This window comes from Solanum tuberosum, unplaced genomic scaffold (assembly GCF_000226075.1).
Source record: "Solanum tuberosum cultivar DM 1-3 516 R44 unplaced genomic scaffold, SolTub_3.0 scf00141, whole genome shotgun sequence".
NCBI classification, from domain to species: domain Eukaryota; kingdom Viridiplantae; phylum Streptophyta; class Magnoliopsida; order Solanales; family Solanaceae; genus Solanum; species Solanum tuberosum.
In genome coordinates, this window is record NW_006239075.1 from 8,230 (window position 1) to 32,454 (window position 24,225).

The following is a 24,225-nucleotide window of genomic DNA, read 5'->3' on the forward strand; positions in this document are numbered from 1 at the left end:
TTAGATATGTTTGTATCTCCACGACACACAAATTCAGCAAAGGAACAAGTATACATACCACAATCACTACAAAAAAATTAAGACAATCAGCAGATTGAGAACATTATAAGGTAGAAACAATCACAAAAAATAACTCAATATACTTACGTTGAAGTGTCATCTTGCTGAGGGATGTTATCACGCTTGCCATATACCAAAGGATCACCAACAAGCCTTTCCGAATAATGCACATATGTATTCCAGTCAAAATCTTTCCTTATACCATAATAATCAGTAGCAGCAAATTTCCCTCAAAGATTTTCTCTTTATCATTCGTCTTGGTATCAGCAACCAATTTAGTATTTTTTTGAACTTTGTAGGACGAAGTCGAATCAATAACAATATACTGCTTGATTTTGTTATCAGGCGGTTGTGTAAAGGCATTCAACTCATATGAAGGTCTTGAGCTTACGATGGGCGGACTATCAACACCCATTACTTGTTTATTAAGCCGAGGGCTCTTGCGGGGAGTCTTATCCATCGATGGAAGATTATATATCTGATCAGAGAAGAACTATGGTGATTTTGGTTGTAAAAGAAGGACTTGGAAAGATGGAAGGTTAAAATTTTGTTCTTCAAACGATAATACAAAGAAAGATGGAAGGTTGAAATCTGAAAAGAAGAAGATGGATTGTTTTTACTTGGAACAATGAATACCTAGGTAAGTACACCAACTTTATTGAAAACGTAAAAGGTTTTATCAAAACAGGAAGCAAATAGTTAAGATCACAATAAAACAATATATCATATACATGTAAACGTATATAACTGGGACTGTTTAGGAGAGATAAAATAGATAATTATTAAATACCCTAATTATGCTCCACATGAAAAGGCACATAATTAAACACCATAAAAAGATAAAACCGAATAGGAGAGAGAAAATTGGAAAAAAATACATTTAAATAAAAATTAATAATTATTTTGTTATCTATGTAATTTAAAAACTCTTTATGTAATTATATATAAATATATTGATTTTAGGTTAATTAAAGTCTTAAAGTGTATATTTTTGTAATTTTTCCTATAAATAAATTTAAATATATTTGTACGATCGCGCGAAGCACGATCAATTTCACTAGTTTAACATAATAGGAGATGATACTCCGGGATTATGGATATATTAGCAATCATGTGAAGTAATCACTTGAGCTGACTCTGATTTTTTATTAAGTTGTTGATCAATGAAAATTATTGAGACTAAGCTCTCTCGAGCTACAATTCAAGTTTTTAAACGAAAATATTACTCAACTTATTATGAAAGTCACTAAAGAACTTTTTGAAACCAAAAATCAAGGAACTTTACCTAAGTATCACGTTAAGGGGTCGTTTGGTAGAGTGTATTAGAAAAAATAATGCATGTATTAGCCTTGTGTATTACTAGTACCTTGTGTGGTACTCTTTTCCAACTTATGTATAACTAATGCTTGCCTTAGTTATACACTCTATAGTGTATTAAGGTGTGTATTGCTAATACCATGTATTTCTGGGTATTACCAATGCAGTGGTTTTAATGCATGCATTAGCATGATTAAAGACCCAATTGCTCTTCAAAACCTCTTTTACATCTTTTCCACCATAATAGTGGAGGGTATCTTTGTAAATTAATTTTTTTATGCAACGCATACTATTTTTTTATGCATCAAATCAAACGATCCATAAAGATAATCTATGTATGATTAAGACAAGCATAACTAATAAATGCATTGCTAATGCAAGCATTACTAATACACTCTATTAGCATTATTCTTATACACTCTACCAAACGACCCCTAAGTCATTTGGAGTAAACCAAACGAGATATCTTATATGATATAGTTACAAACAAAAAATAGTTCAATGATTTTTCATCATGCTTCGACAAAGTTGAGTTTATTTTTTCTTTTGTAATAAAAAAATAGTTTAGTGGCTTTGATAAAATAAAATTCGAGTGACCCTCCGTGAAACTAATCCCCCCCTGTGTACTTCAATTATCTCCCAAATTCTATATCTTATTATTAATGGTGGGTCTAAAGACTTGTCTGTAAAAAGGATTTAGATATGGAGATCCTTGATCCCTTTTTCTCATTTTTTACTAGTTATGGAAGGTTAAAGGTGGATCCATAATTCTTGAAACAATTTAAACTAAATATCAGGCTTCACAATTGGCTTAAACAGGACCTGTATAATCTTTATACACACTCATTTTTATGGAAAATACTACAACACAAGGAACCATTACTTTTCCCTTCATAAGCTGGAACAGAGTCACTCTGCCAAGGAAGATGATGGACTTGGCATAAAAATAACCAGGATACAGACATCAAAATCTATAACAAATATCGTATGCTAAAGATAGCCCAGCAGATTATCTATTCTGATGTAAAACACTTCAGCAAAAGGTGGCTGTAAACACTTTCTAGCATACCATGATTCACATGGATGTTCATGTCAACTACATTCGAAGATTTCCGCTTAGGGAAATAATGAACTCTAGTAGGAAGATGAAGGAACTAGCAAATCATTACTCAGTCTTGCTGTTATGAACAGCAAACTTAAAAGAAAGAAATGCTGACAAGGGATATGATCAAGGAAACAAAATTATATTCATAAAAGTGGTTATAACTACTAAGCATCCAACAACATAGAGATTTGACGAGAAAATTTAATAGTAATCAGAAGAGAGTTTTTTTTTTTGGATCGCTTAGTTAGTAATCATCAGATGGTTGCAAGAACAATACAAGGTTTGAAAGTGTAATAATCCCAAACATATCTATCTACCTAGTAGTAGTCAAGACATTAGATTTTCAGCCTCTATTTAATGAAAGAGTTCTGATACCCAAGAGCTTAAAGAATTTCATGCACTCCTGAATCCTTTGAGAAACTTTGACGTTCCCATGTCAGCCTAAAACCTGCAAAACAATGTCATGATGCAAGAAATTGACATGTTCAAAAATCCACTAATACGCAAGGGAGATAGAAATCGCACTATTCATTTAAGAACTTTCCTCTAAACTTTAGGCTTCCTCTTGCATAAATTAGATGGACTCTTCACAGCTACTGGTGTTTCCAGATAAATAGTCTGTCCGTTTATCAAGTAAAATAAGGCTCACTTTGTAAGTATTAACATAAAGTGCATCGCGATACGGCAAGAAGTTAGCATTGCAAATGCCAAGATTCTCAATTTTTTCAACGGCAGTATCATATGAAACCAACAATCCATTGTTCGCTCTCCACAACATTTGACCATTTTCCCTTGAAGCTATTGGCTTCACCAAGAAATGAGCAACCTGACGCTGATGACCACCATTTAACAACGAGAAAATTTCATCAACAATACCAACATTGAACGTAATGTGGCTATTGATACTGAATTGTTTCACCCATGATTCTGGATGACCATACTCTTTCATCCTCCAAATATCAATTGTTCCATCATCATCAAACAAACGATTAGCCAAACAAAGTGACTCCTCTGACACAAAAAGGTTGAACCAATTCGCACTAAACGAAAAACTCACAACTAAACTACCCGGTACCATCATCTCCCTGAACGTCTCGTCCTTCATATCAAACAGAACAATCATGATATGACAAGACACTCCTTGTTTCAATTTAGCAGCAACCCAATGGCAAGCCCCATTCACATAGACTCCCGGTATCCGCTCATAGAATTTAAAACATGGAGCAACATGAGTAATATCTTGCCAAACACCAGTGCTCAACTTATAAACCTCAACATGTGGTGGTACTAGTAAACCACCCATATAATCATCAGTGTGTACTATTCTTACCACCTTATAGTCATTACGAACAGAATCATATCCAAACCCAAGAGTATGTTGAAAGGGACCATGTGTCTCAAACGTAAAAATTGATTTGGGAAGTTTTACTGACTTTCTTATAGATGGATTCCAAAGATAATAAACATCCCAATATCGAGACAGATCGTCAGAAAGGCATAAAAGTCCATTACAACTACCTATAATATTAAACTGACTTTCAAACGCATCAAATGGCACATCAAATTGAACATACTGATCAAAATTTTCATTGTCATAGAATAAAGCATACATTTCTTTTACAGGTTCTTCGGAGCAATGGCGTACTAGCGAGTAATCATCATCTTTGTTGTTGTTGTTAAGGTGTATGGAGATAAAATTAGGGCTAGTAATGAGAGAATACCATGATTTGCAGACGCTTGTGCACTGAATGAGGGATTTTGTTGGTAATCTTAGAAAAATTTCAATCAATACTTCTTGCGGTAAATACTCAGACATTTTTTTTGAGCATCTGAAAATCACTTCTCAAATCTCAACACCTTTGATTTCCTTTTCTTCTGAGAAGCAAAACCCTAATGCTTTGCTTTCTTGTATGTGTTCTCTGACATAAACCCCTTTTTAAACCGCAGTGAGAAAATGACCAATGTTATTTATTTATTTGTTATCTTTTTCTAGAAAATATTGAAAACACACCTAAACTTAAATTCATTGTAAATTACTAATTTCTCCTCGAAGTATTGGCAGTCTTAAAAATATCTTTTAATTTGAAAAAAAAACACAAATATACCTCTAAACTATCATAAATGGTATGCGTTGTCATATTTTTAGGACATTGGTGCGCCTGCCGTCCAAAAACTAGAGCATATATGTCCTTCACTCTAACGGAAGACTAAATAGGTACACGTAGCATAATCTTATCCGTCGATCCGACATTTAATAAATGTCAGTCGGTGGATAAGATTGTGACACGTGTATGTCAGTTAGTATAAAATGTATATATGCTCTAGTTTTTTTACGGCAGGGGTACCAATGTCCTAAAAGTATGACAAAGGGTATCTGCATACTGTTTACGATAGTTCGAGGTATATTAGTCCTTTTTCCCTTTAATTTGATTAGATGAACTGAAATACACCCTGATCTTGCAATATGAAGTTTAGCGGTGTTTTCAATATTTTTCTCAGCTTTTTATTAACAGTTCATGCTTCTACAAAAGTTTGAGACCACTTACTATGTGGTACGGTAAATCACGGATATATCTAAATTTATTTAATCAAGTAAAAAGATACTTCTAAAGTTGTCAATACGAAACTAATAATTTGTAATTTAAACATATTTTCAAATACCTTGTCTCTTTTCCTTTCTAACCCCAAAACATTACTGAATTCCGATGTGGAAATAAAATGTTTGGTAGTTTTATTATAATATGAATTAAATTGTCTCTAGATTATTTAATGTCTTTGATTTTATTTACACTAAATAGATTGGGATAAAGTTTCCAATTTAACCATGACTTCCTTAAAGGATTATAGGAGAAGAGCTTTCAAAAAGGATATCTTATCATTTTGGTATTTTATCCTAGTACTAGGATACATCCTTTTCATTTTGGTAAATTAATAATTTTCGCAATTGTTATCCCACACTAAGTGTAACATAAATAATTTTGAATTAAATTATTTAATCATATATAGAATAAAATAATCTAATATTTTATTGTTAGATTTTTACTCTTTACTCTACAAACCATAATTTATGTAGTTAACTCATCTACTTAATGAGTGTTTGAGAACACGTGCATAATTTTTTTCCAAAATTTGAGTCAAAAACATAGTAAAAACACTTTATTATGTAGTTTTGAAAGTCTAAATGAAATAACTGACAGATTTAAAGGGTTGTTGGAACATGTTGTAGTTGAATGTCTAAATGAAATAACTAACAGATTTAAAGGGTTGTCGACGTATTTTGCCAAACTCATGCTTATAGTGTAGAGAGATACTGATACTTCATTACTCCAAAAAAAGAAAAAGAAGACTAACACAACTACTTCTCAATCATGTGGAGAGTGAGAAAAGAGAAACAGGGAGGAGGTAACATAACTTTTGTAGAATACAACTAATGATAAACAAACTTTACCTTTACTAACTTATTGCAACTCAGTATATAGAAGATGAAAAAAAATTGATCAAGTGGAAGAAGAATCTATATAACAAAAATGGAAAAACAAAACACATATTTTCCTTTCTGGAATACATGCTGAAATAACCTTCCATTCATCCTTACACGCTGTACAATTGATCAAGTATCTTAAGAAGAATAGGTTTCACTTCTCAAAGTCCCTTGTCGACTATACCTAGCCAACAAGTTCCAAGCAAGCAAAGCAGCTCCAATGGCAGGTTCCACCTAATACCGAAGAGTTGAGGAAATGAGATGTGTAATGAGCCTAGTGATGTGCAATTTAGCAGAACCAGTTAACATTTCACACATTACAGGATATCGCGTTTTGGTAAAGTTTAACCTTTTTATTTTTCAATATGAGAAATTATATTGAGCATAATTGAAGAAAATATGCTTACCTTCGGACAAATGGGATGAACCCCCGGGAAGTCCTTGCATATGCAGTTAATGACTTCTCTTCCTATATCCCATTTCTTGTTGGCTTCAAGAACACCTCCAACCATAACAAGAGGAAATGTATCATTTCCGTCTACAGAGAATTTAATTCAGAAATCAACTTGTTAGTCATGCCTGAAGACAATTTTGTGCAAGTGATGAGTAAGACAAGTTTGATGATGCAATAGAAAGGAACATTTTTGGGGAAAATAAAGAACTTCTAATAATGAAGTCAACTAAGGCACACAATTTCTTTAGCACACTGGATTGCGGCTGAAACAACAAGTATGTAATAATGACTTGTCAAGTATGCTACATCTTGATAAATCATAAATCTTATTTAGACCTAATAAATCACCCAGCAGTTTCAAAACCAAAAAATATATGACACTTAAGGTAAAGAAGATTTTTCTCCCAAGGTAGGGGTAAGGTCTACATACACCCCACCCTCCTTAGACCCCATTTTATAGGATCACACTGAATATGTTATTGTTGTATTTATCCTGTATTGTCTACCAACATATTCTGTTAAAAAAATTCTTAGGACTTAGAGGGATTCTTTTGAAAGCTTAAGTTATAGTTAACATTTGGCTTTAAAGATACAGCTAAACATATCATTGTCTCCTAATATTTGATACCTCAAAAGTTAAAACATTATCCTAGTTCTTCCCCTTTAAAAACCTTTAAGTTGGCATTGGCAACTCCCACATAAACTTTAATCTGATGCAACAAGCACATTCCACTAGCTTGACATCAATTCTCAATCAGATGATACCATTCTCTACATGATTCAAAATCAACCGTATAATTGAGGAAGTCCATTATTTGGAAAAGTCTAAAATGATTGAACCTGTAAATATTTAATAAATGCAATCTCAAGAAAAAACTATAAAATTGCAAATTGCAATTGCTTCAGATCACTACTATTCCTTTTTCCAGCACCACACTTCTCAACTATGACTTTCTCTTCTAGGCACGATACCAGTCAAGCATAGAGTAGCAAAAGATTAAATCATGATTAGAGTTCTGTTATATATAATATACTTCAGCACAATTCACTGCAAAGTCATATTTTCAGAAGAAGAAAACACATAAACTGATTTATCAAAATTTTTAAGGCTAAGTTCAGTTCTTGGAGGTAATAAATATGGAGAAACTACTACAGATACATACAGAGATCTAGATATGGAAGATATCAAAACATTTTCATGTAACTGCAGCCCTAAAAGGCAAATCACTTAATCGATTGACAGCATACCTTCACCACACAACTGTAGTCTTCTAACAACAGCTTTAACACTGGAAGCTAATTCTTGAACCGCATCTCTCAATATCTTATTTGCTACTTCATCACCTCCCTCTGCACAAGTCACTACCACTGGAACAAGAGCCGCAATCCGAGCCCAAGATGGATCTGAATAGGTCCACCTGAAAATTAATGAAAAAATGTTTTGACCCAAAGAGCTCTTGTGCATACAAATCCGATAAGCCCCATGAAGGAGCTATGAAAAACAATAGAAGTATCTAAACAGAAAAAACAAATCAAGAAGATCTAACTTAGTAGTTCAAGGTATTACTATTATTCTCAAATAGAAGATTAGAGCAACTGCCTGTCAAGAGCATAAGTTACTATATATATGTTACAAGCATGTTGCAAGAAATGATATATCCCTTCAGGACTATGTAAAAATCAGCAAAGACATCCATGACGTAGGATAATGCAAGATATGAAAGAAAATTTTCTTCAGGCTAATGAAGACATGAATATATATGGATGCATAAAAAAATCAACCTAGAAGAGATAAGAGACTGCCATAGTTTCCCTATAATGGACGGATAAGTAAAAAGCATGATAATATTTTTATATTTTACTCAAAAGTCTCAAACAGGTTACTACAACATTGTCTCCATGGTAGTGAAAACTTTGTTGATGAAGAATATTATCTCAGAGCATGCAGAGTCCTATTTAGAATCAATTTGCAACCTCTACTATATGTATCACAAGTGCTTGGATCATGAAAAAACAATTCGGCAAACACACAAGGGACACATGAACTCCTTTCCCTGCTAGATAATTTTAAAGATGAGAAATGGTATTTTGATTAATCAAAAAATGGATTATATTTTAGACGTGGATAACTAATAATCAACATAAACAAAAGCTTGCAAAGTTAAATATACAATATCGTTATGCATATATACTATGATAACTGGTGAATGTTTTATATATTGTTCCTTTGACATCCAAGGTGTCAAGATCAAATGTGTTCCCTATGCATTTAAAAAGAAAAACTCTTTGACAACATGAGTAAAGTCCACAAATGTGCATGCATCTTTTCGATAACAAATTTTGACAGTATGAGCTACTGTTTGTTCATGTCTTCGAGGCAGTAAATTATTTAAAAGAATAACTGATTCATAAGAGAAGTTGATGAGATTAGTGATTCAAGTTTCGATGAAGTACCCAATAAGCTCATCAGGAGAAGAAAGATCCAGCTTCCTTAGAATACTTGGCGTAAGTGCAGTGTATGGACCACGACCATCATAGGCTCTAACTGCAGCAGTCAATGCCTGTGCAGCTATACCATATCCACTGCATGTGAACAAGAAATAGATCCTTCAAATTTAACCAAACAAAGAAAAAGTACAACAATCAAAAAATTTAAAAAGTCATTGCTGCCTAGGTAAATCAATAGGACAAATTTAGAAAACAAAATTATCTCAAACTGGATCAAAACAAAATGTGCACTACAGAGCCAGGTAGTTTGAAACAGCATAAAAAATGGAAACTTAAAAATGACAAGGTAATGGAATCTGGTATGAGGTTTGGAAGATGTAGCCAAACAGATAACTTCCACTAGGAATTCTTTAAGCTTAAGTATGAAACAGCAGAAAACTAGGGGGGGAATCTTCAGATGTAAGTGCCCATGTTGTCAGCCAAATATCTCAAATGAAGCATCATTAGCAACAACTTTTATTGCCTCTCAAACGTTCACAGTAGAAATGAACTTGTGAAATGCAGGAGAAGAAGCCAAAAGGATGAAATATCACTTTAGATTCTGAAAATAAGATGACCAAAGCAGTGAAGCCGTGCAATGCATACCTTCCCCAATCTCCTAATACAGGCCCAGCACCAGCAGCTCTAGCATCTCTCCCATCTTCAGTGAAACCATAAGCAATTGTTCCTGTACCAGCAATAAGGACACAACCATGAAGCTTTCCCATTGTTCCACTTGCAAGAGCTGCAACAGCATCATTCTGAACAAAGAATTGGACATGGCTGGGGAATATATCTCTACAAGAAATCAAGGGAAAGAAATTTAGGGGAAGGAAATATACCAAAGTAAATATGAAGTCAAAGAAGAGAAAAATCATGAAATATAGCAGATAAACAGCTGATGAATACAAATAACGAGCAATGACAAGTTCAGAAGACGGGAAGGAAAATGAAAGAAACTCTCCAGTGACAACTCACAAGATGATGTGCCAAATGGTGACACATGGAGTCAAGTCTCCAGTTACCAAGTAAGAAGGATAAAGGGCGATACAATGCATCTTCAATGGCTAGAAAGAGAATTTTCATTAAAGATCATATAATAATTTTCAAATTTTCCAACCATTTCAAACAGCCTTGGTACAATTGGGTATTCCAATAGAGCATCTCTAATGACACTTCATTTCACCTCATAGCAGCAGAGGGCACACTAGGAACACAACATATAGAAACTAGCCACTAGTGCTGAACACACACAGTAAAAGTAAAGCACATGAATAAATTGATATGGAAAGACAATAAGAAAGTGTCAATTTTTTAAAACATACCTAAGCCAGTTCATTATTCGTTCTATATCTGTTGGATGGTTGACACCAGAGACAGCCAAACAAACAGCTTGCACACAGAAACGTGTTGAGCCTGCTTTTGAAAGAGCATCAGCCATGACTAGCTCTAAAGCATCCCTCGCGGCGCTTTCTGTAAAAGGGTCTTTATTAAGAACTATGGGGAGTAGAGTACTGATCCTTAAATAAAGTAAACAAAATTAGAACGGATAACAGTTTCCTGTCACATATCCTCGCAATAGTCCACTTAGAGAACTCAAAAATATTATCTTCAACTGAAGCTAACTGGTTGCCCCTCCCACCAACACTATGACCAACTATTTATCAAAATACATCTCGAACTGTTTGAATACAATTGCCAAAAGGCACCAACTTAATTTGCCCATAAATTTTGGCTAGTTGTTGATAGTTCAGGTAGTTAACGCAAACACGTAATAGTTCAAATAGAAAACTCGCAAAAACATGATACTTTAGGTGTGTTTTTGAAACAAGAGAAAATACCTCCGACGCTATTGTGATTGGAGCATCCAGCAACTGCTCGTGAGAGAATAGGAGGAGGGTCAGGCAGTTCATCAGCAAAAGGGATAAGAGGCATACAAACACAAACAGTACAAGTGGTATCACCATCCAATCCCAATATGACTTCTCTCTGATCACAAAATCCATCTCCAAGAAGCTGCATTTCTTCCTCAAAATCCCATATTTCTCCATTCCTATACCTCTTCATTTTCCACTCCCAGTAAAATTGGCAGGTGAAATGGGGGTTCTTGAAGCTAAAGAAAAAGAGGGAAAAACCCATATTTTAATTTGTTTAGTAAATAGAATATTGGGACGGCAACGAAAAGACAAGTGCTAAGAATGGGCGTATGAAATTGACGGATGTTTTCGTATTGGGTCTTTGTAGGGATAAAAAAAGATTGATTTGTTGGACTAGTGTTTTGTAGCTTTTGGTCTTCATACAAGGACTGCAGAGCAAAGAAAGCTCAACAACTTTGTTTATTGGCCATTTCCACCATTTCTCTTTGTATCTTTCTCTTATTTCTTAGTCCCATTTTATGATCTTTTGAATTTCGATGATGCACTGTCCGTTTCTTGTTTAACGCAACTCTCTAAATTCTTATCATATCCGGTGAAATGTAAGTCGAAGTTGTGTAATATTCTATCTTATCACCTCTACCAATACTTCTTCGACCTACACGTGTCTCTCTTCGTACCCTCGATAACCAACCTCCCGCACCTCATTGATGTTTCTATGCAAATTCCTCTTCACATGTTTAAACCATCTTACTCCCGCTTTTCTTATCTTGTCCACCAAGGAGGTCACACCTATCTTGTCTTGGATATCCTCATTTACAATTTTATCACTCCTAGTATGACCACACATCCACTTCAACATCCTAATCTTCGCTACATGTATCTTTTAGACATGAGAGGTTTTGATTGACCAACACTCAGTCTTATACAATAACATTGGTTTAACCACCACTAATAAAACATTATAACTTACCTTTGAGTTTTAAGCACTTTTAGAGTATTAGGGTAAATTTAAAAGATGCTTAATTAAAAGCACTTATTTTAAACTAAAACGATAAAAATAAGTCAAAAGTTATCCGATAAGACTTCTAACTTAAAAGTCAAAAGTCAATCCTTATTTGAACACATGTTGAGTTGGGATATTAATCATATCATATCTAGAATTTAGGACCGTTTGGAGGATGAAAAACTCTGTTAGCTATTAAGGATTCTTGAAAGGGCATCTTTTGAATTCGATGTGGTGCAAACACGAATAGTTTTGAGCAAATAATATATCAAAAGACTTCAAATATCAAAAGAAGCTCATATCTAAAATTTGAAACTGTTTTGGGGGAGATTTAAGTTATGACCATTTTGTTAGATTTTTGTTTTTGTCACCTAAGAAGCCCAATAGACAAATGTTTACAAACATTTCCAAGCCCAAATTTTGTTGGGCTTATTTGACTATAATAACTCAAGCAGGTGCAGCCCTATCTATTGTCCATTCTGAAGGCAAAACAAACCCCAGCCCAGTCACATGTGGATGTTGGACTCTACTTCTATTAGTTCTCTTCCTTCTTTCTTAAACCCTTCGCAATACATTCACCAAAACCCCTTTCTTGATCCAAAAACCCCTTTATAGCTCCAAAATATCTCTACGGCCTCTGCTTTCCAGAGCCAAAGTATCGGACCCCTCAACCGCCTTCATATTTTGCTGGCTTAAATCAGTTGCTTCTTTCGTATTTTTCATAAACCCTAATTAAACCCTTCTATACCATTTTGCTGAACTCTTCTCTGTTGGAATATTTGAAGAAAGCAAAAATGAATAGCCTTGTTCTATTGAAGAAGTCTTCTTCTTTACATGCCTGGAAAAGGGTTGCTCTTAATGCCCTTACTCATCTATTGTTCTCGCCGTCGACGTCCGGCGACGATAAGTTCATTTCCGGAAATACCCAATTTAACAGCTTTACCACTGTTAGTACGGCTGATACTTCAAGAAATGGAAACTGGGTTGATGGGAAATTTGGGGTTTCTGTAAGAGGGTTTCATTCAGGTGGGTATTTACGAGCTGGATATGCGGTGGCGGATTTACCTGAGGATGATGAAGGACTTGAGATATCGAAACTTGGTATAGCTCAGGAGATCGTTTCTGCTTTGGAGAAAAAGGGAATTACGAAGCTCTTCCCTATTCAGGTTTTTCCTCAAAGTGACTATTATTTCCGTTTGGAAAAATTGTTTCTTTTTCAGCTTTTAGGGTGTGTTGGTGTGATTCGAAATGTTTTCTCATGGAACGCTTCCACTGGTTGTGATTAGGTATATTGTAATCCTACTGTATCAAGCAAGATTATCAATGTGTTGATTGAATGAATTTATATGGGTTAAAGAGTCGGACATATAATGACGTCGAGTGAATGATGTCATTTCCACCAATAAAGGAATATGTTGGTGTATGACCATCTCAGCTAAGCTTAATATGCTTTTTTTATATCTAATTTTGCAGTCATATTTTGCCATACCAAACAAAGGCTTAATGTGTTTCTGGAAGTCTTTTTGTTGATGAAGTTAAATATTCTCTAGGGTTGAGTAACTTAGGGTTGTATGGTTTACTCTCGTGAGGTTGGTCGGCTAGCTTTTGTAACAAGGCAGTTGACATTTTTATAAAGGCGCTACTCATCTATTTTCATGCTACCTTCCACCAATACAGTTCCTGTACAATTTTGACAAAGGCTTAAGCAGGTGGAAGTAATCACTTAAATTTTATTGTGTCTGCTAGAATTTTAACCTTGGCCTCGGAGGTTTTCAATCACTTCATTGACTGGTAGGAATTTTGTTTGAGACTTAAACAGGTGGGCAGAAACACTTGTTTTTATTGTCTCTGCTAGAATTTTAACCTTTGCCTCCAAGGTTTTCGATCACTTCATCTGCCACTAGGTCGCACCCTTAGTTGCCTAATACGATGCTTAATATATCAAGGTTTTCGATCACTTCATTTGCCACTAGTTGCCTAATACGATGCAAAGCATATCAAAATTTTCTCCTCTGGAGTCCCGTTTAGAATAATCTGTCCACTTGTGTTTTAGTTGGTGAAATGAGCTTAATTTAGTCATGTACTGTGTGTTTTATTGCATAGCATTAGGTTATTTTCGTCACGAGATGCAAGGCAAAGAGAGGTGTGACTTTAATTATTATTTTTTGGGTTGTGCAGAGAGCTGTTCTGGAACCAGCAATGCAAGGATCTGACATGATAGGTCGAGCTAGAACTGGAACTGGGAAGACACTAGCTTTTGGCATTCCCATCATGGATAAGATCATTCGCTTCAACGAGAAACATGGGTTTGTTCAGTCTGCTTTCTCTCTGGGCTTTTATATCTTTTGTAGTACAAATATGATAGCAGCATAATGTAATGATTTCTCATCTGCTAGGTTTGGCAAATTTTATTAAAGTTTGATTCTGAATATTTGGTGCGAATTTGGACCTAATTTCAGTTGTAAAATACTAACAATTTGTGTATTCTCTATAATGCAGACGTGGAAGGAATCCTTTGGCTTTAATCTTGGCGCCTACCAGAGAACTTGCAAAACAAGTGGAAAAAGAATTTTTTGAGTCTGCTCCTGGTCTGGATACACTGTGTGTTTATGGTGGTGTTCCCATTTCACGCCAAATGAGTTCCCTTGACAGGGGAGTTGATGTTGTTGTGGGAACGCCAGGTCGGATTATTGATCTGCTGAAGAGGGGTGCTTTAAATTTGGCAGAAATCCAGTTTGTTGTTCTAGATGAAGCTGATCAAATGCTTAACGTGGGTTTTGCGGAGGATGTCGAGACCATTTTAGAAAGTGTTCCGCAGAAACATCAGACACTGATGTTTTCAGCCACAATGCCCAGTTGGATATTAAAAATTACCAACAAGTTCCTGAAAAATGCAGTTCACATTGATCTTGTGAGACCAAAAATGTTCAACATTTTAATACAAATTTCCTTAATTTTTGAGAACTTTGGAGGCTAATTTTTCAATATATCCCAGGTAGGAGATTCTGATCAGAAACTGGCTGATGGGATTTCCTTGTTTTCAATTGCTTGTGATATGCATCAGAAACCAGCAGTTCTTGGACCTCTGATAACTGTATGGAGATATACCTTCAGTCTCCTCTGTCCCACCTTATGCCCTCTCATATTGTTCTAAGTCGCTCTCTATTTATTTCCACCAACATAAAGATAAAGGTCTTTCTGTTGTCTAATTTTTCGATAATCCTTAATCTCTGAAACTAATTGAGCATTTCATTTTGCAGGAACATGCAAAAGGAGGCAAGTGCATTGTTTTTACTCAAACTAAACGTGATGCTGATAAATTATCGTATGTAATGCAAAAGAGTTTCAAATGTGAAGCTTTACACGGGGACATCTCACAAACCCAGAGGGAGAGAACTCTATCAGGTTTTCGCCAAGGTCAATTCAATGTGTTGGTGGCTACTGATGTTGCTGCTCGAGGACTTGATGTACCTAATGTTGATCTGGTTGGTCTTTTGTTCTCATACTTGTGACTTTAGGTGCAATAATCACTGCATTTCTTTTCTTTCATTTGCACATTCCAACAATAGAGCAGACAACATATCAGAAAACCCTCTGTTAGAACCCATTGATCAACAAACCAACAACATGACATGTAATAGAAGGGGTTCGGTGGAAGTTGCATATTTAAATAGCAACCTTGCCTGATCCTTCATGTTTTTAAGGTTTAAAGGTCATCTTATAACTCAATACAACTTTACTTGAATGCAGGCTAAGCAATTTCTTCAGTTTCCTCTCCTTTGAAACTCTTTTATAGGTCTTTATATAGTCCATGTTAGATGTTATATATCTCTAAAGCATTTGTCAATAGTGAGCAGAAGTATCCGAAAGTAGCAGTCTTTTCTACATATTTAAGGCAATAGGGTACGAGCAGGGGTGAAGCTATGTAGAACCGAGGGGATTCCATTGATATCCTTTGTCAGAAATTACACTCCACAAATAGGGCAAGAACGAGTGCTTTAATTATACTTAGACTATTGTATCCCCTTGAGATAAAGGAACAATCTAGTTTAGTGGGAATGAGTATACAATTTGCTTTAAGTCACAGAATTGCTCCCAAATGTTCTAGTAATATTTTGGATTCCCTGCATAAACTTGGAAATATTTTGCTGCTCAGGTGGTACATTATGAGCTTCCAAACTCATCAGAGATCTTTGTTCATCGATCCGGTCGAACTGGGCGTGCTGGGAAGAAAGGAAGTGCAATTCTGATACATTCTTCAGGCCAACATAGGGATGTGAAAGGTATCGAACGTGATGTAGGATGCAGATTTATCGAGGTAAGGCGGCTAATATTGGTGATGCGTTTACTTTTTGACGTCATCTATTCATATTTTCCCCACGTTATTTATGATGGCACTGATGAATGTGAACCTCAGTTGGAGAAAAGAGCTTTATGCTCAAGAAGAGTCTATAACTGTTGTGTGAGTTGTGGCTGCTGTAACTAATTAGTGCTAAAGGGGTTTCTGCATTCCTTCTTTTTCATGGGGTCCAAAAAGTTAAAAGTATTTTACTAAGAATCATAAGTTCTTACCGCCAAATATTTTATGATTACAGTAAGAATAGCGCATTGTAGTGTTTACTTTGATGATTCAGACATTTTTGGTCTTCTTTTCACTTCTATTACTATTACTATTGCGGATCTCTCTCAATGATTTCAATGTAGTAACTCAAGCAGATATGCCTAATGAAATCATGTCACATAAAATGGGATGTTGGGGATAGTATTTGTTGGAATATTGTAAATGGATGTAGTTAGGTCTAGTACTTCATTGTCATGCTTTACTATGTGAGGGAGATGTGGTGGTGTGCTATTATTTGAATACTAGTGCAGACAAACTAAAAATTTCATGTCTTTGAAGTAGTTCAAGTTCTTGTGTCATTTACTTCATGGAGCACGATTTGTCACTCTTCACATCTTCTGTGTCTTGCCCTTTTGTTGAGAGAGTGACAAGTGGAGTTGAATCTTTATTTATTTGTGAAGTTCAAAATCAGTGATTCTATTTCCTATCACTATCTTACTTAATTGAATAATTGTGAATCGTGAGAGTATATAGACTGGAATAGAGCTGAAAATGAAGCAGCTTATAGTTGGCTCCAGCAATTATCTAGTCTTTTCAATTAAGTATCATAATCCTCCTGTTCTTACTTGGCCAAATTAGGTGAATTGTATGTAAGGCTAGTTGTGGCCAAGGGTTATTTCTTATTTTCTCATCTTATTTTCATGTATTTGGTGAGAAAAGCTTCCAAGGATTGAAGTAGAGGCTGGAGCAACAGACATGTTCAGTGACATGGGCAGAGGTGGAGGGCGCTTTGGCTCTTATGGAGGCATGGGAGGTGGTCGGTTTGGTGATTCTGGTTCAGGTCGCTCTGGTGGCTATGGAAATTCTGGCGGCAGGTTTGGGGGGCAAGGCGGATATTCTGGTCGAACAGGTGGATTTGGTGGATCTGGTGGTGGACGATCAGGGGGTAGCTTTGGTGGATCGAGCTCAGGCCGCTCAGGGAATTTTGGTGGTTCCGGAGACATGCGTGATTCTAATCGCCAGGGAGGATTTGGTAATTTTGGTGGTTCAGATCGTAGTGGCGGTTTTGGAAGTTCAAACCGGACTGGTGGCTTTGGAAACTTCGAGAGTTCAAACCGCTCAAGTGGTTTTGGAGGATTTGGTTCAGGCCGCTCTAGTGGATTTGGAGATGGCAAGGCTAGTGGTGACCAAGGTTCTGGGAAGAAATTTTTCTAGTTCTTTCTGTAAGGCAAGTTCCTTGTTTTCTACTGATGAATTTGATGTTCTCAGCCATATCGTCATTGATAATTCTCCATTTGTTCCTACTTGTATACAAAATTATTAAGCGGGACTTTGCTAATACTGTGACAATAACAATAATAATCATAACAACTGAACAAAGAGGTTAGAAAATAGGAAATAAAAGGTCGTCTTTTATTTAACAATAAAACAAAGAAGCTAGACTCTTTGATATATCAGTAATTATCAAGCACGTGTGGCTGATCTGTTATACAGAGCATCATGCATGTGTTTAAATGGTTTGCCCCTGTAAGAATGGCTGTTTGGATTTGAAATAGTTTCACCTATAAAACCTTTCTGAAGGTGCCTGTTGTCAAAAGGACATTAAACATCTTTAGAGTGGAATGACTATATTACAACCAACTCACAATTGTCTTCCAGATATAAAATATGAAGTGGTTATCCCATTTTGATTGGTTTGTTACCAGTGTGTGACACTGTGGATTTGCTGCAAACCCAGATGTTGCATGTGGTTGTTGTACCTATTGTGTCTCATGCCGTTCCTTACTCTAGAAAATAAGAGGGGAGTTTTAACCAAAAGATAGTTTTGTTTGCTTATGTGGATGGAAATTCTGCAGTTTGTCCTGTTATATACATCATCATAAGTGAGGGCTTGCCCCTAGAATTATGTTTTTGATGTAATATTCTTGTTTGTTTAACAGGCGTGGACACTGTGAATATGGCTTATTGGTGGGAATGACCATGAAGAGACGAATGTGCGACTGATGTCCAATTTGTGAAGCATATGTGTTGATTTATCAGGTTTTGTTTAGATTTGCAGAATGATATTACAACTGAAATGCTATACGTAGAATTCCATAAGAAATAACCATTTAATATCCACTTATATGTAATCTTTAGCTATCAAGAACACCGTCTTTTGCTTGCCCGCCCGCTATTATATTGTCTCATAGTCATAATTTTTTTATTATCTCAAGCTTAATGTTAAGCTGCGACACGTGAGTTATTGTTTGAAATTCTGCAGTATGCAGTGACAGTTTAGATATTTTAATCTCAGTTTCCAAAAAATCTATGTACCAGTACTCCTTTGGGATGAATGTACTAATTGTATATAGGATGCTTGGTTACAAGGGTTAACATTTGATTGAGGTTCATTTTTCTCTCTATGTGGGTTAATTTTTCGAATACAAAATGATGTTAAGTGAAGTGAATTTTCTCTTTATAAGCCTAAACAAATGTCTTTCGTCAAGCTCCCTCAAATCCCTACAAGCAGGAATATAAGTTATGGTTTATCACTTTTTTGTGGTTTTTACATTTCAATTAGTTTTAAAAATATTGTTATAGTACATGAAGGATTAGCCATTCTAAAGAGATAAAATTATTTAAATTACTATTTTTCTTGGGAAAAGGGCCTGATATATTCTTTAATTTTCTCATTTTGATGTACTCCTCATTATGAAAGTGATTCATATCGTTATACAAATGAGGACATTCTTGACAAAAGTTATGCTTCGGCACAGTGGTAATGGATGTCTTGTTTTATTTTGACAACCATTTACCATTATTTTTAGATACGCTTGATAAAATTTCTGGCATCACCATTATACATCAAATTAATTTAATTTGTATCATGTACTAATTTCGTTTTGTATATGTATTTGCTTGATTAATTATATCTTAATTCGTGTAATTTTTTTAATTTTAGCTTAGAGTACATCTTGAAAATATTTATTTTGTGAGACTCACCTTTTGTCAGTTGTATGAGGATTTCTTTGACTGCCAAATGTACAATATGGGACCCATACTTTACCCATTTCATTTTCTTTCCTTCTTACTTTTCTCATTCATTTTAAACTTTCTCTTCTACATCCTTCGTAGTCGTCTGTAATTTTTTTAAAGATTTGGCCACAATGTTTTGTTATTTAATCTTTATATCATTTATTTAAGGAAAACTTAAAGTGAATGTGATGAGAAAAAATAGTTTTTCAATGAGATTAAAGAAAGGTAAAACTATATAATTAGACATACTTAACTACAATATATACATATTTTACCTCTAGTTTAAAAATATTACTCATAATACCACTTTTTAATAATTATATCATATATTTTAAAAAGTTAAATCAGATACACAAATCCCTTAAATATGGTATTAGATAATTATCTTAAAACTTAAATTCCTTAATTAAGGGTACTTTAACAATTCAATTTCTCTCAATCTCCTCCCCCAACAATATCTCTCCCCCCCACCCCCACGTTATCCACCATTTTTCTCTCTTTCTTCATCCTTTCAAAGACATAATTTCTTTAAAATATCTATCAAAAAACATTTTCATTCATCATCTCAACACAGAAATGAGGGTTACTCCTATTCAAACATGAACTGTATTCAAACTAAACAATTTCACAGCCAAAACTTGCAAATTCTATATATAAAAAAAAAAACCAAAATCAAAAGCCAACAAGAAGAGCGAGATCGGAGCAATCGGAATCATTATCACTGTTATATCTAGACTCAGCATCGACACTACTACTTTCCTGACTATAACAGCCATCGTTGCCGTCATCTCTGTTCAACAAATTTCCTCCGCTTTCACCATCGAGACTATGAATTGTGTTTGATTTTAAATATCCTATGTATCTAGTTTGTTTGTTTCATGCATCTGATGTAATATTTTTATGTATTTGATCTTTTATGTTAATGTATCTAAGCTTTCAATGTCTTGTAGCTGCTTTTTGTTAATGTATCTAAGTTGTTAATGTCGTGAATCTGATTTTCCTGTTAATGTATCTGGTATGTATATGAATTTGGCTATAGTGAAAACAACTTCACCATCACAGTTTTAAAATGGAATAAAAATGGCTATTGTGAAAAAAAACAGAGATCAAGATTCGGAGAAATAAAATTGAATTAATGGAAAGAAGAAGATTTTATACACTTTTTATGTTTCTCGAAAAAAATGAACAAATTTCTATATTCTTGGAATTTTTTTTTGAAGTTGTTATGTTGCAGATCCTCAAAAGTTGTTAACAATAGTGAATTACTTTATTGATTGAGCAAATTAGTTATAATCATTTAATTCAAACGCTTTAAAATATGTATCTAACTTCAATTGTATCCCATAATTTACTCCGCTAATTAAGGCATTAAGTTAACATATTTAATTCAAAAGTATGTGTATCTCGATCTTATACACCCGACTGATACATGTATCTGAAACTTTAAATTGTAAATCTCGGTCTTATACATCTGACTAATACATGTATCTGATGTATCTCGACACATGTATCCAATAGCCGAAAATGGTATAGAATGTAATATCAAAAACTATCGAGATTCCTAGTAATTAGGATCTAAACTTGTGGGATTTATGTAGTTTACCCTTAAAGAAATTGAAGATAGTGAAAAATAAAAAATAAAAAATCATAAAATCTTGTGTTTTAATTTTAGGATAACAAATTAATTTGTGTTTGTTTATAAAAGATCAGACATTGATTTTTTAGGATGAATTTTTTCATTCTATTATTTTATTAATAAATGGTCTGTAATGATTATATACCGCTTTTAGCACCCCTAATGGACACTACGAATGGATGGTCATGCCCTTTGGGTTAAAAAGTGTCCCACAAATATTCCAAAGAATAGATATATATATATCGTAGACGAGCGAGCAGAGCCAAGGAAAGAGGGAAGCCCGTCATAGAGCAGTCGACTAGAAGTAGAAGACTGCTGGCCTGAGAGAAGGTGGCCTCTCTCGGGAAAGATGGCCCAATTTCTCTTCTTTCTTTTTTACTTCAGTTTTTTTTTAGGGGTCCAGAAGGCTAAAAGGTGGGGGAGAAGGAAGCCGGACCTCTAATCGACCTGGACACATAAAGAATTCTCGGCATCGAGAGAGATTTGAGATTTCGTAAGTAACTCAGTGAGTTGCTTTTCTAAGAAAGGGGCTTGAAAGAAGAAAATGAAATAGGAACAACCGCGCTGGTCGTAATAGATCAACTTTCATGCTAGTTCTTGCTCCAGCATGAAAGTTCCATTTCAGGGAAGGACGACGTACTATGATACTTTCCGTTTTGTCGAGCCTTGCTTTGGTCTCTGGTTTGATGGTTGTACGTGCTAAAAATCTGGTACATTCCGTTTTGTTTCTCATCCCAGTCTTTCGCAACACTTCAGGTTTACTTCTTTTGTTAGGTCTCGACTTCTTCGCTATGATCTTCCCAGTAGTTTATATAGGAGCTATAGCCGTTTCATTCCTATTCGTTGTTATGATGTTCCATATTCAAATAGCGGAGATTCACGAAGAAGTATTGCGCTATTTACCAATGAGTGGTATTATTGGACTTATCTTTTGGTGGGAGATGTTCTTTATTTTAGATAATGAAAGCATTCCATTACTACCAACCCAAAGAAATACGACCTCTCTGAGATATACGGTTTATGCCGGAAAGGTACGAAGTTGGACTAATTTGGAAACAATGGGCAATTTACTTTATACCTACTATTTCGTCTGGTTTTTGGTTTCTAGTCTTATTTTATTAGTAGCCATGATTGGGGCTATAGTACTGACTATGCATAGGACTACTAAGGTGAAAAGACAGGATGTATTTCGACGAAATGCTCTGGATTCTAGGAGGACTATAATGAGGAGGACGACAGACTCGCTCACGACAATAAGGAGAAGCAATGGTTCGAATCCACATCGTGAGCTTTAGTGCACAAGTCGTCGAATCCCTTAATTTGGGGCAGGAGTCTCGACGACAAGTCGTGCCTGCAGTTGTTCATGCACATCTTAAGAAGCTCCCATGCTTCAAGATTGAAGTTTTCACCAGAAATCTCTGTAAAAAAAAGAACGTTGTAACGAGATCGCATAACTAGAAATGTTAGAAAAAGAGAACGAAAGGAGTAATAAGAAGTGAAAAGGACAGAGACACTTCCCAACCAGAAAGCAAAGTTCCCACTGATGGTATACTTAGTGTAAGCGAGCTCTAAGATCACATCTTTGGAATAAATTCAGTTAGAAACCTTGTGAAACGAAACTATTTATTACACTTTGTAAAGTGTAAATTTTTCTTACACTTTGTAAAGTGGAAGAAAATCTTACAATTCAAGAAAAATTACTTTCGCGAATTTAAGAATGACGGGTCTCTTTTATTTCTATTATATAGAAAGGTGAAGAGAGGACGACCAAGGGTATTTTTGTCAACCCAAAAAATTTCAAGCTTAGTTTAATTGTACGTTGTGCATAAAGTATTATAATTTCCAGAAAAACCAACCAAAATTTATATAATTTCCAATGTATCCACCACTAAGTCAATAGTTGTGGATTCTAATGGCCACACATGTACCAATACATTGGGAGGAGAAAAAGAAATCATTGCAAAGTTGCATGGACCCATTTATTGATTTACTTCAAAAGTCTGTACATTCAAGCTGATACATTTTTAAAAAAAATCTTTTTTATTTTTGAATGTATAGTTTTTAATGAGATTTTTTCATACCAAAAATTCAAATTTGAGGGCTTTAAATCATTTCCTTTCTTAGTGTGGTTTGGTCATGAAAAAAATACTGTTTATTTTATTTTAAAAAAATATAGTTGAAGTCGTGTTTGGTTAAATTTTATGCAAAAAATATTTCGAATCTAAATATACTTTTTCTAAAGACATAATACATAAATATGTCATTTAATTTGGTTTCATGCAACATCTATGTCCTTCAATTTTAGATGTTCATAAGTAGACACATAATTTTGTATATAATTGAACAAGTTGTATTCTACTTGATGTCCTACATGACAATATAATTCACGTCCTATGCGACATTTTATGTGGCAGCATTTTATGTGGCTCCTACGTGTGTTATTCCCCGTAGGATGCGCGTTTCTACTTCTTCAACTTTATAAAATTTTAAGCGCTTGTGCACACCCTAAGTTGAATGTCATAGATGTCAGACAAAGTCAAGTTAAAAGATATATTTATATATTATGTTTTTCTAAATATGGTTTATATTCCTCAGTTTCTAAAAATTACTTGACTAATTTACCTGAGACATACAACCAAATTGCACTAAATAAAATAATATCTCAAATGAGATAGTTGTATAATGTCATAGATTAGATCTCATATAAGAACTACCACATACTATTACAAAAAAAATCACTTTATTTAAATTTTTTGAAGTTGAACTTGTGTTAAGCTATTGATTTTGCAAATAATATTTGATTATTTGAATGTGCTTTTTAAAAAAAAATGGGGTCATTTTTATAAGAATAAATTATTTGTGATAAATTTTAAAAAGGATAATATAGTTAGGGGTCGTTTGGTTATTGGTTAGAGTTATGCAGATATTAGTTATGCATGGTTTAGTTATGCAGGATTTAGTTATGTGGTATTAGTTATGCAAGCATTAGTTATGTAGGTATTACTTAGTTATGTAGAGATTACAACAATACATACATTATTAATTACTGAATATATTATTTACAATTAATAAGCAAGCAATGAGTATAATTTCCCAAAAAAAAATAAAGAAAGAAATCTTCTCTATATATACTTAAGTGGAATTTCTGTTTTTTTTTCTTTACATAACTCTTTATGTGTTTTTAGATTATTACTCAAAAAAATTTCTCTTAAAAGAGATGGTACTC

General features: G+C 34.5%; 3 protein-coding genes across 3 annotated transcripts; 1 reads left to right on the top strand and 2 right to left on the bottom strand.

Annotated features, from left to right (window-relative positions):
- Nucleotides 1-2,605: 2,605 nt before the first annotated feature.
- On the bottom strand, nucleotides 2,606-4,406 carry LOC102579980 (F-box protein At3g07870-like). The gene has a single exon (XM_006352893.2). It carries the CDS (start codon nucleotides 4,296-4,298, stop codon nucleotides 3,057-3,059), a length of 1,242 nt encoding a protein of 413 aa, XP_006352955.1. The 5' UTR covers nucleotides 4,299-4,406; the 3' UTR covers nucleotides 2,606-3,056.
- A 1,458-nt stretch (nucleotides 4,407-5,864) lies between these two features.
- Nucleotides 5,865-11,335, bottom strand: LOC102580304 (N-acetyl-D-glucosamine kinase-like). The gene is made up of 7 exons (XM_006352894.2): nucleotides 10,746-11,335; nucleotides 10,230-10,377; nucleotides 9,511-9,702; nucleotides 8,872-9,000; nucleotides 7,666-7,835; nucleotides 6,371-6,501; nucleotides 5,865-6,197 (listed from the first exon to the last, which is right to left on the bottom strand). Exons 1-7 carry the CDS (start codon nucleotides 11,041-11,043, stop codon nucleotides 6,102-6,104), a joined length of 1,164 nt encoding a protein of 387 aa, XP_006352956.1. The 5' UTR covers nucleotides 11,044-11,335; the 3' UTR covers nucleotides 5,865-6,101.
- Nucleotides 11,336-12,340: 1,005 nt separating this feature from the next.
- Nucleotides 12,341-18,702, top strand: LOC102580637 (DEAD-box ATP-dependent RNA helicase 53-like). The gene is made up of 8 exons (XM_006352895.2): nucleotides 12,341-12,950; nucleotides 13,963-14,090; nucleotides 14,284-14,695; nucleotides 14,780-14,878; nucleotides 15,045-15,269; nucleotides 15,941-16,102; nucleotides 17,066-17,573; nucleotides 18,286-18,702. The coding sequence occupies exons 1-7, from the start codon at nucleotides 12,579-12,581 to the stop codon at nucleotides 17,558-17,560; spliced, it is 1,893 nt and encodes a 630-aa protein (XP_006352957.1). The 5' UTR covers nucleotides 12,341-12,578; the 3' UTR covers nucleotides 17,561-17,573; nucleotides 18,286-18,702.
- The last annotated feature ends 5,523 nt before the right edge of the window (nucleotides 18,703-24,225 follow it).

What these genes read in the sequence shown, in the direction of transcription:
- LOC102579980 (XM_006352893.2), bottom strand. Translation starts at nt 4,298, where the DNA reads ATGTCTGAGTATTTACCGCAAGAAGTATTGATTGAAATTTTTCTAAGA.
- LOC102580304 (XM_006352894.2), bottom strand. Translation starts at nt 11,043, where the DNA reads ATGGGTTTTTCCCTCTTTTTCTTTAGCTTCAAGAACCCCCATTTCACC. An exon ending in CAATCACAATAGCGTCGGAG is followed by an intron (nt 10,378 to 10,745) that starts GTATTTTCTCTT and finishes ACCCTTTTACAG; the next exon opens with AAAGCGCCGCGAGGGATGCT. An exon ending in GTATTAGGAGATTGGGGAAG is followed by an intron (nt 9,001 to 9,510) that starts GTATGCATTGCA and finishes GTTCACATGCAG; the next exon opens with TGGATATGGTATAGCTGCAC.
- LOC102580637 (XM_006352895.2), top strand. Translation starts at nt 12,579, where the DNA reads ATGAATAGCCTTGTTCTATTGAAGAAGTCTTCTTCTTTACATGCCTGG. An exon ending in CGAAGCTCTTCCCTATTCAG is followed by an intron (nt 12,951 to 13,962) that starts GTTTTTCCTCAA and finishes TGGGTTGTGCAG; the next exon opens with AGAGCTGTTCTGGAACCAGC. An exon ending in ATGTACCTAATGTTGATCTG is followed by an intron (nt 15,270 to 15,940) that starts GTTGGTCTTTTG and finishes TTTGCTGCTCAG; the next exon opens with GTGGTACATTATGAGCTTCC.